This window comes from Lycium ferocissimum, chromosome 1 (assembly GCF_029784015.1).
Source record: "Lycium ferocissimum isolate CSIRO_LF1 chromosome 1, AGI_CSIRO_Lferr_CH_V1, whole genome shotgun sequence".
NCBI lineage: Eukaryota > Viridiplantae > Streptophyta > Magnoliopsida > Solanales > Solanaceae > Lycium > Lycium ferocissimum.
Window position 1 is genome coordinate 59050515 of NC_081342.1, and position 18176 is coordinate 59068690.

General features: G+C 36.9%; 1 protein-coding gene across 2 annotated transcripts; it reads left to right on the forward strand.

Annotated features, from left to right (window-relative positions):
• Positions 1-384: 384 nt before the first annotated feature.
• LOC132056180 (protein GET4-like) lies at positions 385-8256 on the forward strand. 2 transcript variants are annotated; one of them, XM_059448266.1, is made up of 12 exons: positions 385-551; positions 695-774; positions 878-956; positions 1577-1658; positions 3403-3565; positions 4374-4491; positions 5242-5325; positions 5587-5633; positions 6306-6434; positions 6729-6813; positions 6969-7049; positions 7902-8256. In XM_059448266.1, the coding sequence occupies exons 1-12, from the start codon at positions 504-506 to the stop codon at positions 7917-7919; spliced, it is 1014 nt and encodes a 337-aa protein (XP_059304249.1). In that variant the 5' UTR covers positions 385-503; the 3' UTR covers positions 7920-8256. The 2 variants fall into 2 exon arrangements, with proteins under 2 accessions (XP_059304249.1, XP_059304257.1); XM_059448274.1 differs by having other exon boundaries at positions 386-551; positions 4374-4464.
• Positions 8257-18176: the final 9920 nt, after the last annotated feature.

Consider the following 18176-nt stretch of genomic DNA (forward strand, 5'->3'; position numbering starts at 1 on the left):
ATTAATAGGTAAAACAGACTCTCTTTTTTATTAGTATTAATGACACATATCTTAAAAACCTAAAAAATTTCCTGTTTATACGAAGCTTCCGCCCTCCCCCCCCCCCCCCCCCCGCCCCAAATCCAAAAAAATCCTATTTACAACAAAGTCTCATTAAAAATCTCATCAAATATCTCAAATAAGAATTACATTGCTTGGTTCCTAATTTTTTTCCCTCCTAAACATGTTATATTCCATGACAAATACACAAATGAGCTATGCAAAATATTTCATTATATTCCAGGAAATAATAAAATATTAATTTAATAATATATAAATTAAATAATAAAATGACCATATCATATTATATAGAAAAGAGTCTATAAAAACTAACTAAAAACCCAATATAAGTTATGCACCGTATGTGTTAAAAAGAAGATTCATGTAATCCCCACATAATTACCTCCAAACCAAAATCTTGTATTTTTCAGACTTGATTAAGTTCCTTTCTACTTTTCATCAGCATGTCTCGAGAAAGAGCCAAACGTGCTACACTCCCTCCAGCTCAGGAGGTGCCATTTGATTTCAACATTCATCAATTTTTTATTTTTTATTTTTTTGGCTTACTTTAGTTGACTCTGATTTAGTCCTTCAATACAAATCTATGGCAAAATTTTCTTGTATAGGGATGTCAGATTTATTATAATTTTTGCAGAATATTGAGAAGTTGGAAAAGGTTGTAAAACAGGGAAATTACTATGGAGCTCAACAGATGTTCAAGTCTATCAGCGCAAGGTACAATCTGTCCTTTTTGGTAAAGGGGTAATCTTGAATTCAGTTGGTATAATTGATAATTTGGTAACCTTTAATTGAGTTGGTATATTTGATATGATTTCAGATATGTGTCTGCTGAGAGGTACTCTGAAGCTTTGGATATTCTTGAGTGTGGTGCTTGCTTACAATTGGAGAATGGACAGGTTATGATCCATTCCACTCTTAGGGGCCGTTTGGCCATGCTATTTGGTCTTTAACTTTGAAATTTGATAAATATTACCTTATCTAAAAAAATCTTAGATAAGGAGGACAAATCTGTTCCATTTCCCATAATTTAGGGGCAAATTTGACCCGTTGCACTAAATATTATATTAATGATAGTAGAAGTAACTATTTGAGTGATGGTTGAAAAGTTAGCTTGAATAGTTTAACATAGTGGAATATTGAAAGTTGTATAGAACTAAATTGTGTCAAAACATTTTCGGGATGTTCTAAAATTAAAAGAGTATGTAGAAATTAGGATTCGAGGAGGGGCGAGGGGTGTACATTTTTTTCATTGCACATATTCCCAGTAGGAAGAAACTTAAATGTATTTTGGACAATTCAGCAGATAAACTTATCACTTGCAACAAAAATATAAGATGTAATCTGGATGACTTCATGATCAAACTTATGCCTATGAAAAATTGTAGACTCAGTGGAGTTGATAATGACATTTAAATATACTTGAAACTCAAAGCAATCTTGAGATTATTCTTATTGGGAGACTAAAAAAGAAATCTTTTTATTCTCTATTGATAAAGACGATCTTGACATTTTGCAGGTTACCTGTGGGTCAGAGCTTGGTCTGTTGTTTGTTGAAACTCTTGTAAAAGGGAAAGTTTCTTATAATGAAGAGACTCTTGGTATGTCCTCTCTTGTGATTTTATGTTCTGGTAAATTTTTCTAGTCTATGCGTTTATAATTTATGAAGCTGAGTTCGTTCATGAACTATTAGTTGGTCATCTCTTTTATACTTGTTTTATTCTGTTAGTTATCCTATTTTATCATTACTTCAAATCAATTCAATCTCATGTATCCGTTACTTAACTTAATTTGCACTTACAATAAATGAGTGTTTCTGTTCTCTCACCATCTAACTTCAGTAACTTTGGTGGTTAGTTCAATAACTTGGATGATCCCTACCATTGTATGTAAAATGCCTGGGTTCCCCGTGAACCCTTTTGTTACTTAAATTTTCCCCCTTAAAAGTTTATTTTCCAAAGTTTGTACCACTTTATTGAATTCTTTAGCAAATAATGACGAATATGAAGTACTTTCTCCCAAAAAAGGGAAAAAAAATAAAGGGAAAAGGACTGCAATGAGAGGATAAAGAAAGAAATAAAGATATGGAAGCTGTTGGGTGAGTATCTGCTACTTTATATGAACAAGAACCATAGGAAGAATGGAACACAACACAAGAAATAAAGAAGGGAAGAAGAAAGAAAGAGGACACAATATGGCTTTGAAACAGTATACCAGTTTAGCTCTTGTGTAGCTGGATATGAGACAAATCACCCGATGAAACCCAAGTATCCACTGGGCTAAGAAAGTGAAATCTGATGTATACTTTATAGGCCAAATACATAAGCGGCCCTCTAAACTAGTCCACTTCTTTCATTTTGACACCTCAAGGAACCCTTTTTCCTATTAGACACGCCAACCTTAAGAAATGTGTACCTATTAAACAAAAATGACAATCAATCCAAAAAATAGAGTGCGTGCACGTGGATTGTTTGTGGTGGAGGAGCGAATGAAAAATTGACATGTGTCATTTAGGCCCAAGAGAGATATCGAGTAAGGAGCTAATTGAGTAGTACTTAACAACCCCCCCACACACACACACAAAAGGCCAACATTATAAATTAATAACTTTCCGCTAAAGAGAGGATACCCAATTATAAACACTGATCAAAGTAGATGAAACCATACGGTACTGAGAGATGGCAGGACAGAATAGTCAAATAAGGCTGAACCTTTGATTATTATGAAAGTAATTTTATCACTGGCCTTGTATAATTAATGAATACATGTTTATTTATCAAAAGATAATTAGAAAAAGTCACTTCAAATGTATAAATAATATTCATTTAAAAGTTAAGGGACCTATACTTATTCTTCTTTATATGAGGTTATCCCTATCCAACAACAACAACATACCCAGTGAAATCCCACAAAGTGGGGTTTGGGGAGGGTAGAGTGTACGCAGACCTTACCCCCATCCATCCCCAAAAAATCCAAACATAGCATGGGGACCCATGTGTTCGCCCAATACGTATTTTCATCTCTTCTCTTGATAACATGATAAAGTCAAAGTAAAATATTCACCTTGAGACAGAGGGAATACGAAATTGAGAAATCAATAATGACTCCTCCTTTGACAAATATATTGTAGTTTTTTTACTATTGGGGGTTGAGGGGGGGAGCATTGTTTCTTCAAATGACTAGGAAAGAGATTCCAAATGTCCTGAAAGTTAACCAGCATGAATTAAACCCCGTGACTTCATTGCTGTATCAAAAAGGGTAACTTCAGCTATGCTGCTCATCTTTTTCGAGTATTGATGCTTAATAATTGGTTTTAGTTCTGGATTGTAATGCAATTCTCTTTAGACCGTGTCAGGAAAATCTACGAGAAGTTTCCTCGACCTTCTGTGCCACAAAATTTGGACCTCGCAGATGATGATGATGATAATATGCAAAAACTTTCTGAAGCCATTGCGGCAGCCAAAACTCGAGTGGAAAGCTGCTCTTCCTTTTTAAAAGCGTCTCTCAAGTTAGATACTCTCTCTCTTTGGCCCTTCCACCAATTCCTCAATGTTTCTTTTATTTGTGTATTCTTAAAAAACATATCTTATGAGTTGCTTGAATTATGTTGTTGTTTTAGATTGGCTATGTATATTGTACTCACAGGGACTTGCTATCGAGTTTACTTCTAACTTAAAGGGAATTGGCTTTTAGTTAATGTGTACAATACTTACTGGATACTTGATATAAGAAGAAAAAGAAAACATAGCAAAATCTAACTTAGATCTCCAGAAGGAGCGTTGGACTTTGTGCACATTCAGTTGGGCAGTCTTTGTTTTGACCCTTCATACTTTTCTTCAAACCATAGTCCTGCACACCCTATTTGGAAAAGACCATTGATCGTGCAAAAAGAAAGGCCTCACCCTTACCATACGCTTTTTTAAAACTTATTTGACCCTCGTTTTTTATGGAAACTTGGAAAGTAGCAGCGTGTTCCCTAGAATTCAACTTCACTTCCAGAGTCCCTCCCAACACTTGACTGTCCATTCTGCGGTCGTCTCTGGAGGATCCACACCACCATGCAATCTTCCAGCAAGATATGTTCAAATACTCTCTTTGCCTCTTTGTTGCGGCATGTTAAACAGTAAAGATTACCTCATCTTGCAATCTTTTCTGGTGGCAATTTCTGTCACTGTCTCCTTATAAGAGCTCATACACGATTATGAGTTTGTGAGAAGTTTATCTTGGTTGTTCTATCTTGTCCTCCTCCTTTAATGTTCTATAACCTCATTTATATTTGTGTCTTTTACTGATGAGAAAAGGCTGTTCTTTTATAGGTGGTCAACAGAATTTGGTGCACTCAAGTATGGATCGCCTGAGCTGCATGAGATGCTGGCAGAATATATATATTCTCAATCTCCCGAAGTGGTACGTTCTCCAGAAAGCGTGATGCTTGTTAGCGCTTATTACAAGAAATATGATGTGACTTTTATGTTACTTAAGTGGTTATTTCTTTATTTCTAAAAAGAAAGATTAGTTTCTAGCATGACAAAGACGCCTCGTAAAATAAGGAGTTGCTAATAAAATGATATCAGCAGTCCGGCATCTTTTGTAGGATGTGCAATGGGACTCTTTATGTAGTCTTAGGCAATCCTCATTTCATGAGCTAGCTAGGTCCAATTTCATATCATGGTATCAAAGTCAGGCCCATCTTCCATCTCGATTCTTGATTTACCTGATGTTGGCCCCCAGGCCCATCTCGATTCTTGATTTACCTGATGATGTTGGCCCCCATATTATGTTGTTCACGCTCCAGTTGGCAGGTCTGGGCGTGCGGGGAGTGTTAGTAGTCCCACATCGTTTGTGGGATGGGCAATTGAACTCTTTATATGGTCTTGGGCAATCCTCTCCTCATGAGTAAGCTTTTGGGGTTGAGTTAGACCCAAAGTCCATTTTCTTATCAATTATCATGTTTTAGAGAAATCAACTGTTGCTAATGGAAATCCTTGTACTAGCTGTTACATATTTGCATGTCATGACTGTAGTATGTTACCAATAGTGGTCTTAATGTTTCCTCACAGTACTTTGTTATTTGAAGTTGTATGAAGATAGTGGCTTCTAATAGCTGACAATTAACGAAATTGAGTCAGTTAAGCAAATCATTGGGATTGCAGTAGGATTCCTTATACTCTTCTGGCCTTGCAGGACATGGTTAAAGTATCTTTTCATTTCGTTAGAGGAAGGAATCTGAAGAAATTTGCTTCGACTATCATAAATTTCACGGGCAGGGTAAGCATTGTTCCAATTTTTTTTTTTCTCGCTATCTAGATGCCATGAGGATATTACAAGGTCCAAAAGCTGGATTGCCATTTTCTTGACATCTCGTTCCTGTTTATTTAGAGTTCCCTGAGGAAAGATATTCTTTCTTCCATTTTAGGGTTTATTCTTTTTGCAAAGCAACAATTTGATGAAGTTGTTTGTGGCTATTGACTTAATGATGCTCTATGATAGGTTTGAAATTTAAGATAATTCATAACATTTAACTTGCAGTGCTATCCAGGAGAGGATGATTTGGCTTTTGGGCGGGCAGTTTTGATGTAAGCAGAGTTGTAATATGAATAAGTGTCTTGCATTCAATTACTTTTCTACTCAGTTTATCCCGCTCGTGTTGGTCCATATTAGGAACATTGTATTTCAATAAATTATTTTTATACTTTGGAGTTACTCCAAGGTCGGTAGTTATTTGCAATTTTCTGAGCATCTTCACACCTCTAGCTCTGCATATTAGTCCTTTCATTGTGATATTTCTGGCAACATACTTGCATGTCTCCTAGACAATGCTCAGCTTTCTGAGCAGTCTTGAACTTTGGTCTTTGTGCATATTTGTCAACCAGAGATACTGAGTCTCAGTTTGTTCTGGTATATGGAATAGAAATGGGCTACCAGAATGCTGACTCTGGAACATGGTGGCAAGATTTCTTAAGAAAAGACACAAATTTATCTAAATTTTGGCAAGATTTCTTAAGAAAAGACAAAAATTTATCTAAATTTTCTTCTTGAGACATTATACTAATGCTTATACCTATCTATCTTAATGTGAGTGTGACTGAAATGCCATTTTGAGAGCCATAAGTAGAATATGTTTTCTAGGCTCTAGCTGTTTAAATTTTCTACTTGTCCGATGTTTCAATAAGGAATCATTTTTATGCTTTTTAGTTTTTAGCTGTAGGCTGAGCATATAGTTACATTTCGTTTTTCTACTTTGCCAGGTACTTGTCTCTGGGAAACCTAAGAGATGCTAACAAGCTCATGGATGAGGTGGAAAAGGAAATGCAGTCGAAGCATCTTGACTTTCCTCAGTCAGAATTAATGCAGTTTGTCAACTACCTTTTGCTGACGTAAGTCTTAATATGTTTCTTGAATACATTGTTGATGTATTGAAAGCAAATGTTCATTTTCATTTTTTATATGCCGTTGCTGAAGCATCTTTCTCATTTTGTTTCATTCCTGTCCCCACCATCCCCTCTGTCTATTTTTCAAGAATTCCATAAATTTCCCTGCTGTCCCCACCATCCCCTCTGTCAGATCTTGCTAAATTGGTAACTTCTATCCTGGCCTTGAGATCATTCTCATGTCTTTTACTTCATTTAAGTCCAATGAATTGACTGTTACAAACTCAATTTGTAATTCAGGTTGCAGAGAGATGCTTTACCTCTCTTTAATATGTTGAGACAGAACTACAAGTCTAGTATAGATAGAGATCCTCTATTTAATGAGGTAAGCTCTTTGTATATGCAAGTAATGTACCTTTTTTCAATCTTATGATAAATGATTTGTAGTTTTTCTTGTGCTTATTAATGACTCTATTCTCCTTCCAGTTAGACTGACGGTTTTCCAGTTAATTCACATTTTTTTACTGTTCTGTGGTTTAGTTGCTAGATGAAGTTGCAAAGAAGTTCTATGGCGTACAACGTAAAAATCCTCTTCAAGGCATGTTTGGAGATATCTTCAAGGTAATATAATATTATCAAGTTTTAGCAATTTAAGAATTTGCTGACAAACGGAAAGGGTTCTGTTAGTTACACCTTAATCCTCATATGTTTCTTTAGTTGTGGAACATAACCCACCCTTTGGGCAGGGATGGCTGAAGGGGAGGCTAATAAAGCCTTTACTTTAGACCCCCAATAATTTGAGGCCTCAATTTTTTTAATAATGATTTATGATATCTTGTTTGCGTAGACAATATTGAAGGTTGTAGAGAAAAGTAAAAAATCTTTATAAAAGAATAAAGAAAAAGTGTTGTTTCCATCGTAGAAATTTTTTAGGTGAACTAGATTTTTGGGAGGCTGAAGTGTGCTTGTATTATGTATCTTTGTAAATAGACATCATCCTGGTGTATATACATATACATGACCTGTCTAACCACTAGCTAGATGATCGAGTGAGTTTCAATCTTGCTTACTGAATTAGGTTTCATTTTCGGTCACCAATAATCTGAAATCTAAGTAGTTAGTGAAGAAACTGAAAGTCATGTTAACCACTCAATCTAGTTTGCCTATTTGTTGTGGGTTATCACAATATGACATTACTTAAGTTTTTATCTTTCCAAAGAACTGCACTTGCCACTAGCTAGATGGAAAAACAAATTGTCTTACCACTATTCCATAAATTCAAAGTAGTTATTGTATACCGTGAAGCTTGAAGGGGTTATTCCCCCCTAATCAAATCTAGTGTTTTCTTTTCTTTTACTAGTTCTTATGTTTGTTTTCAAAGCTCTCTCTCTCTCTCTCTCTCTCTCTCTCTCTCTCTCTCTGTGCGTGTATGTGTGTTTTAGTTTTTGTGTAATGACATTTTTGATTTTGCAGATGATGGGAAGCGAATAGTATGGGAAAGAAATTATTTCTTCAACATGATCTCACATCTAAACAGTGTGTCCTGATAGACTAGTTGGTTCATTCAACACCAATCCAAGTTGTCCATGAAATATACCCTGCAGTTTAATGCATGTGCTTGCCATATTAGTCATGTTCGGTTTGGCTTTATGAACAATGTTGCAGAATGGGGTCATGTTCATTGTTTGCTCAAGGTTCCTCTTGTTGTTGCCAATATGTGATCCCTTTGCAAATATTTCTATTTTGAAATCCAAATATTATTACCCGTCCTTTTGCCCATGTGTGTTCTTACTTTTGCACAATAGATGGAACCTCTTGAGTTTAGTTATATTTTGTCTTTTGGTGTGATTGATATTTACTATAGAATGAGCATGCAAAAGTTCATCGCCTGGTTAGGGAATGATCCAGCTTGTCAGTTAATTGGGTCATGTGAAACCGAATATATATTTATGTGTAAAAATTTATTAAAATTGCAATAAATAGTAGAAATGAAATCATAACTTTAAAAATATAATATCCATATTATGAACTTATAGAGCTTAAATAAAATCCGATTAATTTAAAGAGTTGCGATTGGTTAGAATGTCAAATTTAATTTAAAGTTTCTCAATTAGAGAAATAATGAAATGCTTTTTTGCACGGATAACTCTGGGATGGTCTTTAAATTTTGCCCTTCAAATTTGTGATCTTTAAATATATTTTACCCTTTGCTTGGAAAGATGAGCGAATGAGTTCCATAAAATAAAAAAATAATTTCGTAAGGAAACCGATCCCAAGATACAAAACCGATGCGGATCCTAAGATAACTAAATGTATGCCCTAAATAAGCCCGCAGACTTTTAGTTAAACATAACTCTGATCTGATACAAAATTTAAAGAGTTTTCAAGTGGTTTTGGACAAAAAAAGTTTATTGCTTTTAGGATTTTTGACTTGAAGTGATCTCGCTTTGTTTAGATTGGTTAGAAATGTCAAATTTAATTTCAATAACCTTTTGGTTTCTCAATTAGATTTGGTGAAATACATAAGCGGCCTCTTAAAATTAGCTCACCTATCATTTCACACCTCATTGTGAAAGCCTTGTACATTTAGACGTACGCCCAACTTCAACTTTGCTAATTCTTCACAAGTTTGAATTTCGAATTTTTTTTAAAATTGTGCCTTAGCGAAGGGTAAAATTTAAAGATTTCAAATAGAAAATTTTGACCTATCATTTCACACCTCATCTAAAGCCTTGTACATTTAGACGCTTCAACGTGAATTCGAATTGTGCCAGTTGAAATAACAAATTATGTTAATGTCTCACCTTTTAAGTTACACTGATTATCAGCAATCATATCAACACGGACACCCATCTGGCGCAGATTGCATGGGTTTTTTTCTGCATGATGGTGCAATTCTAGACAGTAGAGGATTTGCACAATCTGTAATCGCGTTTTGTGGCACTGGCTTACTGCAAGTATAAAATCCTATGATTACTAATACAATAAAAGAGATCAAATTGTATAATAAAGATCAAATTACCATCCTTCTTTCGGAAGGAGTTTACAAATATTATGACGGCTTTGTTGCTTTATATGTTTTCACTCGTCACTTGCCTTTTTTCTGTGATTTACTTATCCATAACAATTTGCTTAAAATTTTTGAGTTACTCAAAATCTTTAGAACTTTCTTCTATAATTAAAGTTCGTGCGAGATCATCTACTTGGACCCTCTGAGACCCTCGTTTTAATACTATTTCAACCTTCATCGCCATTGATGATGGCTTAGTATTGCCAAAAAATATCGTGCAACTGCTCATTTGCCATCCTCCTTGACAGGCCTCAGAAAACTAGCTTATTAATGGTTTAAAATTTTCCTCTTGGCAGGGAAAGTGTAAAGGAAGAAAAATATATCTGTTGAGGCCCCACAAGATTTCTTTCCAAAACAACGATAACTAAAAAAATTACTTCCGTGCTCTCTTTAAACCAACGAAAAAGGTTTAAATTCTCCCACCTTCTCTAGCATTTTCATTCTTTTTCAAACAGTATTCTTAGCAACCCGCTATGAGGTTCAAAGGAAACTTTTCAACAGATGTTTATTTAGTGAAAAAGATAAAGAAGACCATGAACCTTTAAAGAAACAGAATATGACAATGAATGGTAGATAGAATAATCTGCAGGAAGTTATGAAAAGCTGCATGCACTTTAGGATATAATTATGATATGTTTGCATCATTTAGAGATGGACTGACTACCACACCCGTTGAAGCTCGCATACAATGCATTCCTAGTGCAGCAACACACGCGCCATCTGTTTTTAGATGTGGTTGTACTAGCTCCCAAATCTTTTTCTTCGCTACCTGCATACAGTTGAAGAACGTCGTCACCCCAAAGCCAATTAGAATACTCCTTATTCAAGAAAAAAGTAACTACATAAGGGATATCGGGACAGCACTTTCTTTAACGACAAGAGTAAGCAAACACAATGGAAGTACTTAATTCTTGGGCAATATACTATAAAGCTTTTAAAAACTGCTACCAACAACCCTATCAGACAAGCTACCTTGCTCTTTCCGGATGACATTACTCTATTGTTAACAACTGAATGAGGTGCACATTCTACCTACGAGGTGTCTATATCTATACATGATCAGGCGTCCTTTGTTGAGAACCTTATTTTGGTGTACGTTCTCTTTTTTTGGTATACTGCTTGTATACGGGGTTATCCCCTTCTATCAATAAAATTATTTACCTTATCAAAACAAATGAGGTGCACATTCTAAATGTTCCTAAAATCAACAGATACCCATCTCAACAGATTAAACATTATTCCATCCAATTTTAATTCTGGAAATGTCACATCTTTAATAATTCCTTCAATGAACAAAAGGATTCGCCCCAAAAATTCAAGAGGTAACTACGGGTTTCTTGAAATCTGTCTTACAGATGCTTGTCCACAGTTTCTAAATCTTTTTTTTTTTTTTTTGTTTTCTTTCTTAAAAAAGGATTTAGGAACTATAGATAAGCATCTGTAAGACCTATTTCAAGGAAACGCATGATAGACTGCATTTCATAATTTTGAAAATTCAGTTACAGAAAGGAGGGCATCTAGTCATAGATGGAAGAACATAAGTAGATGCCCTTCAATTTCATCATCCTGCTATGTGACAAATAATCTCTGCTTTTTCAGTTCTGACGTCCCTTTCACACCCAAAATACGTTGTCACACATTGCTAGGAGAACATAAACAGTGGAATGCACGACTAGGTGCCTATTTATACATGTATCTCTTTGAAGTTATGGATAGTTAATAGTAAACTTACATGCAGCCGGTGTTTAGACCAGACTAATGGATTCAAGACGTGTTTTTCATATACACATTTATCACTTAACCATTGTTAAGTGGTATGTATTCTCACTTTAATTTTAACTGCTAAGGTTGAATTGCTAGGTTTGGTGTAAACACAGGATAGGTAAGTATCTAACACCTAATCTGATTTTGCCACTAAGCAACTTACAATATCCATACTTGTCACAAATTTGCAAGACAATGAATGGATATAGTGAGGTGATGATAGGCTTTCAACTTCTCCCCAGTCGCCCCAAAAAGTAAAATAAGTGAACAGGACCTTTGACTTTCAAATAATAACTACTCAAGTAATCAGCTTTTAATTTTTATATTTTCTCTATATTTCTTTGAAAAAAGATATCTATTGCTTGAAATTCATATATATAGTTCATTTTCCAATAAAAAGAAGAGCAGAAAAAGAAAAGAACTAGTAGGTTTATTACCCAAGTTTAAGAACATATTAAATATCATTAGTTAACATAAAGTTAGAGCATCAAAAGACTAGTTTATCTGGAAAAAAAAAAATAGTTTAATACAAGTGTAAAACACCATTTGGCAAAATAGTCCTTTCCGGATGGTCAGCGAGTGCTAACAAAGGAGATAAGTGTAACTTATGGGAATAAAAAGATTTCTTTCCAGGGTTGAATTAGGAAAGACAAATCTTAATAAGGTATGGCAGTACACACCTGTAGACGCAATTATTCTTCAAAAACTCAATATGAAGTGCATGCGACCTTAACATAGGTTAACATGGATAGCGTCTTATTTCCTCATCAATAGTCCAATGAGCAATAATAGAGGAAACGACAAAAGCACTTGTCTTTCCTCCTCAACTCAACTAAGCTCACCCACACTGTAGCATAGACTAGTTGCTTCAAGTTAACAAATAACTCACAGAAACCCCTTGGCTTTTAGGTTAGTGCACTACCTCATAGAGGGAATCAAACTTTACTATGGAGAATTTACCTGGTTTGGTGTTGCCACATCAGGGAGATTCTCCTTTTCATCAGCAGAACCAAACCATATCCTTTCCCCAGGTACTGAGCCCTCAGGTGGCGCAAGAAGTTCCACGTTCTCATGAGATGCATCAGATGCTGCCATCAGCATTCCATTTGACTTGACACCACGCATATTCCTTGGCTTTAAATTTGCAAGGACAATCACATTCCTTTCCTGCATTTTGCAGCATGCATTAAATACTTTCTTCAAATTATGAACAGTAAGAATCTTAAACAAAGAATATTGATGGACTTAAGAAGCTTCAGCGTGTTAGGGACATAGTCACCATAATGTACACTCAACAAGCAAGTTTTGATTCATCTTATGATACGCCAAAAACTAGCATACTATTAATTACATAAAGAGAAATGAAAGAATCAAACAATCATAAGTGAACGGTCTGAGGAAAAACTGATACAGAAAGCTCTATTTTCCAGTTTGGATAGAATTGTGCTCCTATAAAAACATGAAGAAAAAGAGGTTCTTTTAAACCTAACCACTAGGACTTACAAAGATACAAAGTCCAATCCCAGAAACCCCAAATCATAACTATTTTAAGGGCTGTTTGATGTCAACTATTTTTTTGCTAAAAGGGCTCATTAGAAGAGAAGAGAGTGATCTTACTCATTTGAGTTCAAGCGAGTAGGCATAGTATTTCTCGAAAGCAAAAGCGCAAGTAAGCATTATTTCGATGGAGCTCAAAGTGAAATGCGAGAAGTCAAGAGCAGAACTTACAACAAATTATCTTTCATATGTAAATGTAGGACTTGTAACATAACATTGCAATTATAATTACAATTTTGGAGCCAATACAACAACAACAACAACAACATACCCAGTGAAATCCCACAATGTGGGGTCTCGGGAGGGTAGAGTGTACGCAGACCTTACCCCTATCTCGGAAGATAGGGAGGTTGTTTCCGGAAGACCCTCGGCTCAAGACTTATACACATTATTAAGATGTAATTTCAACAAAGCCACGAAAATGTTTCTGATCAAGTAATAAATTTCATTAAAAAGGAGGAAAACAAGCCCATATACAAGAAGCATAATGACGAGATGGATTTCATTCTCCTTTACATGATCATCATCAGGTTTTCAAATGTTGCCCCCATCTATGAGTTTTATGGGCTGAGATGTGAGAACTGAGGAATTTTTTTTTTTTTTTGAGACTGGTAACATTTTATTCACAGAAGTACTAAGGCAGTGCAAGCCTATTTTACAGATTACAAGAGTCCTAGCATATCTACCAAAGATTCTGTATCTTCTACCTGACTTTCTTTACACCAAAAATAAAGTAAGTGAACACAGTTCATCTTAACTTCCCAAAAAGGCTTGTGCTCATCTTAAAACATTCTGTTGTTCCTTTCCTTCCACACTGTCCACCATATCCAAGCAGGTATTGTACTCCACCAAGATTTCTGTCTCACAATGCCACCATTGTTGTCCCAACACTCCAGAAGCTCTACAGTGGTTGCTGGCATAGTCCAGTTCATTCCAACCAGGCTCAGAAAGAGTTGCCACAACTGTGTTGTAAAAGCACAATGAATAAAACGATGACTGTTGGTTTCCAAAGCTCTGTCACACATAATACATCTTGAACATAATTGAAAGCCCCTCCTTTGCAACTCCTCTTGAGCAAGGCCAGCTCTTCTTGCCACCAGCTATGAGAAACAGATGACCTTGGAAGGAGCTTTTACTTTCCAAATTTCCTTCCATGGCCATCTATTTGCGTGCTGACTTGAGAATGAAAGTTTGTTTTTTTGAACAGTAAACTTGAGAATGAAAGTTTGTTTTTTTGAACAGTAAACTTGAGAATGAAAGTTTTGAGCAAGCAGAAAATCTGTAAAGATCCCTTTACTACAATTCTTCCAGATTAAAGTATCATCATGCTCATTCAATCCTTTAAATCCCTCCAAGGTTCCAAAGAACTCAGCAACTCTCTCAAGTTCCCAGTCATTAAGTCCTCTCCTGAAGATGATGTTCCACCCATGCTGCCCCCATGCTGCTTCCAGTTTAATTTCTGCCAATGTAGTGATGCTGTAGAATTCAGGAAACAAATCTTTAAGTGTACCATGTCCTAACCAATTATCATTCCAAAAAAGTGTTTTTCTTCTATTTCCCACCCTTATACTTGTGTTGAACAACATAAAATTCCAGAGTTGCCTGATTGTTCTCCACACTCCAACTCCATAAGGGCTGGTAAGAGGATTAGTACACCATTGCTCTACTTGCTCATACTTCTCACTATAAGCTTTCTCCATAGAGCACTGGGTTCTGGATAAAAATTTCCCTCTCCCTCTCTCTCACACACATGATACATAACATTTTTATATGTACGTACATATATAATTTTGTTTTGATAACTGCAGTATCCGAACCCCGCTTGTCTGTACCTCAACTAATTCCACAACATACTCGTTAGACCAGGACAGAAGACCACATCCAGCAAGGGCGAAGGGAGAAGCAGGATTGATGAAGGAGCAGAACTGCTCGAGTACATCGGGACATAGTAACGAGATTTTTATGGTGGAAAGATATTGGACTCATCCCATAAAGAAAGAACAGTAGAACAAAATACCAATAGCTTCTGATCAAAAGAATTTTATCAAAGTAAATAAGCAACAACTAAAAAATGAAAGGTAAAATAGAGTAGCATATACATAGTGGCAAAACAACAGAGCAACATGGAAGAGTAGCACCGGGAAAGGCATCAACAATCTATAAAGGAACATGCGTAACTAACTCTTCCCCGTACTAGACTTATTGACAATTTTATAATTCTTCACTACTACTATGGCTTTAAGCCAAAGACGCCCCAAGAAAAGGTCTAATTGTTGGGAAGGGGACAAGATCAATAGAACCTAGCTAAATCTGAGCTGGGAAAGTGGTGCTCATTCATAACCCATCCGGGCGGATTCGCCCATGCTGGAGGGACCATCTCACTTAGTGGCCGTTCTGCTAGTTTACACAAATCTAAAAAAGTTATCATGGATGAGCCATACAACAACAACAACAAACCCAGTGAAATCCCACAATGTGGGGGATTAATTTACCGGGGAGGAAGAATAAAGTGTACGCGAAAATCTTTTTAGAAACACCTTACCCCACCTTGAAAGGTAGGGAGGTTGTTTCCGAAAGACCCTTTCATATATGAACTTTGCACTTTGAAGAGAAAACAAGACAAAAGATGGCTATTTTGTAAGGACAAACATATCAGAAAAATGGAGCAAAAAAATAAGAAATAACAATAGCAAAGAGCCAACAAATAGTAGCCATTTTTGTGTCCTTTAAAAAAATGGCAATAAACGAAATGGCATTGAGCAAAACTACGACCACTAGTAGGAGACTACTTTCACAAAATGCATTTATGAAAATTGACTACCTACTAGCCTTACTAGCCTTCTATCAATTTTCTTAATGACCTTTAAAAATATTTTGAGTCCTCCATTTTTGAAAACCTCCTACTTGCTAAGGTCTGAGAAGTTGAAAGATAGGGGGTGGTGGTAGGAGGTGAGATGTCCTGGGGTAAGGTGGGGTAGGTAGTAAGAGGGGTAGGGTGGGGTAGGTGGTTATGGGAGTGGGGAGGGAGGTAGTGGGGGTGGTGGGGTAGGGGTGAGGGTGGGGATAGTGGGGGTGAGGACCGGTGGGGGGTAACCGCGAAAATGTTTTCAAAACATGACCGAAAAATTGGAAAACATTTAATCATCCTCACCCCAATACTTCTAATATGGGGCCTACCTCTAACCCCCTCTCCCCGACCGTCCATACCAACCTCTCACACCTACCCCCCGCACCGGGGCATCCGTGTCTCAAGACTTCACATGCCCAAACCATAAGAAATCGCCTCGCTTCCCGCATCTTGTCCTCCACCAATGCCCCTCCCACCTTGTCCTCGATGTCTTCATTCCTAATCCTATCTCTCCTAATGTGCCCACACATCCACCCTCAACATTCTCATTTCCGCGACTTTCATCTTTTGCAATCTGTCTCTCGAGAGTTCTTCGATCTGCAAGCCTTTAAATGCAAAGAGTTTCGGTAGGTAACGTACAACAAAGTCGGTCTAACCACCACTTTGTAGAACTTGCCCTTAAGTTTTGGTGCCACTTTCTTGTCACACAGCACTCCAGAAACGAGCCTCCATTTCATCCATCCTCCACCAATACGATGAGTGACATCATCGTCGATATCCCCATTTCCTTGTATAATAGTAACCCAATACTTGAAACTTTCTTTCTTTCGACGACTCCGGGTACCAAGCCTCACTTCACGTGCCGGCCTCATTTGGTACGCCACCGAACCCGCACTCCATGTACCCGTCTCGTCCTACTCACTTGAATCCTTTAGACTCCAACGTTCCCCGCCTCAAACCCTCTAGCTTAGTGTTAACTCCGCTACGAGTCTCGTCAATCAAGACTACGTCATCCGCGAACAACATACACTTGTCGCGTCAATCCATCGATTACCAAGGCAACAGAAACGGGCTGCAGCCGATCCCTAACGCAAACCCATCGAATCGGAGTGCTCCGAGTCTCCTCCTACCGTCCTTACCCCGGTCTTGGCTCCCTCATACATGTCCTCGATCGCTCTAATGTCGCCATTTGTACAGCCTCAAGCATCTCCATAAACCTCTCTTGGCACTCGTCATAAGCCTTCTCCAGTCGACGAATACCACGCGCAAGTCCCTCTTCCGCTACCTATACTGCTCCACCAATCTCCTAATTATCATGGATGAGCCATATGAAGGGAAATTTGCTCGTGTGTTTTTAGCCGAGCTTTCCAGAGTTTGATCTTTTTTTCGCTCAGCTACTACACCTTGCTTCTTGCCTTTTATTTCAAACTCAATAAAAGCCTTGATCGATATGAGAAAAATGCGTCAACCACCCAAATTATACAAGGGGCTTGGGCTCAAATGCCATCATTACTCAACAAGCACCTTTCTCGGTAAGGTTGCTTGTTTCCACTCATTGGGGATTATATCTACAGAAGAAGGTCAACAATCCCATTGCAGTTTTTCACACAATGCAAACGTCCCCCCCCCCCCACCCCCCCCCCACCCTTAACTCACACACAAGGGTCTTGGGTGGCTTTCCTCGAAAGAGTCCGTCTAATGGGGCTTTTTCACTAGTCGAACTTCCTTGGGTAGAAGAACTCAATTCTCTTTTTTTGTTTTGTTTTCGGTCTGACGAAGAACTCAATTCAACTTAGAATGTATCAATTCCTATTCATTGATCTAATCCAGATCTTTTACCACAGAGAGACTTTTTAATTGTGAGCTCAATATATACTAGTGTGTTTTCAGAAATAACTCGAATTTCAAATCATTAACTTGCTTTAAGACCAAAAAAATTCCAATTTTTAATACACGATATATTATTAAAGATAGGATTTGCTTTTGCCTAAGTCAGGAAAGAAAACATATGGTAGGTTACTTGAAATGAGAATAAAATTGAAGAGACAATAGTCAGACACAACACAACCTGAAAGGAGGCATCTAAAGAGTAACAACATGAAGATTTCAGGTATTGATGCAAGCTGAAACACCTAGGGCCGATTTGATATGGATTTGTTATTCAATTATGATAATACAGGAACTTTATGTGCGGAGCAATAATGTAGAGATTGTGATACAACGAATAATAATATAAGGGTTGTAATACGATGAATAATAGTAAAAGGGTTAGTTATGCAAGGATTGCCTGCTTTAACGGCATTTTTGTCTTCAAAAATATTCTTATCCAGGTATTGTTAATAACCATATTCTTATCCTACACTGCATCTCATATATAATACATAAATTCGCACATAAGTTATACCAGTATTAGTTATGCAAAGTTTAATACAGGAAACAGACGATAGGATTAGCATATATGGGGTCGTTTGGTAGGAAGTATTAGAGAAAATAACATTGGTATTGGCTT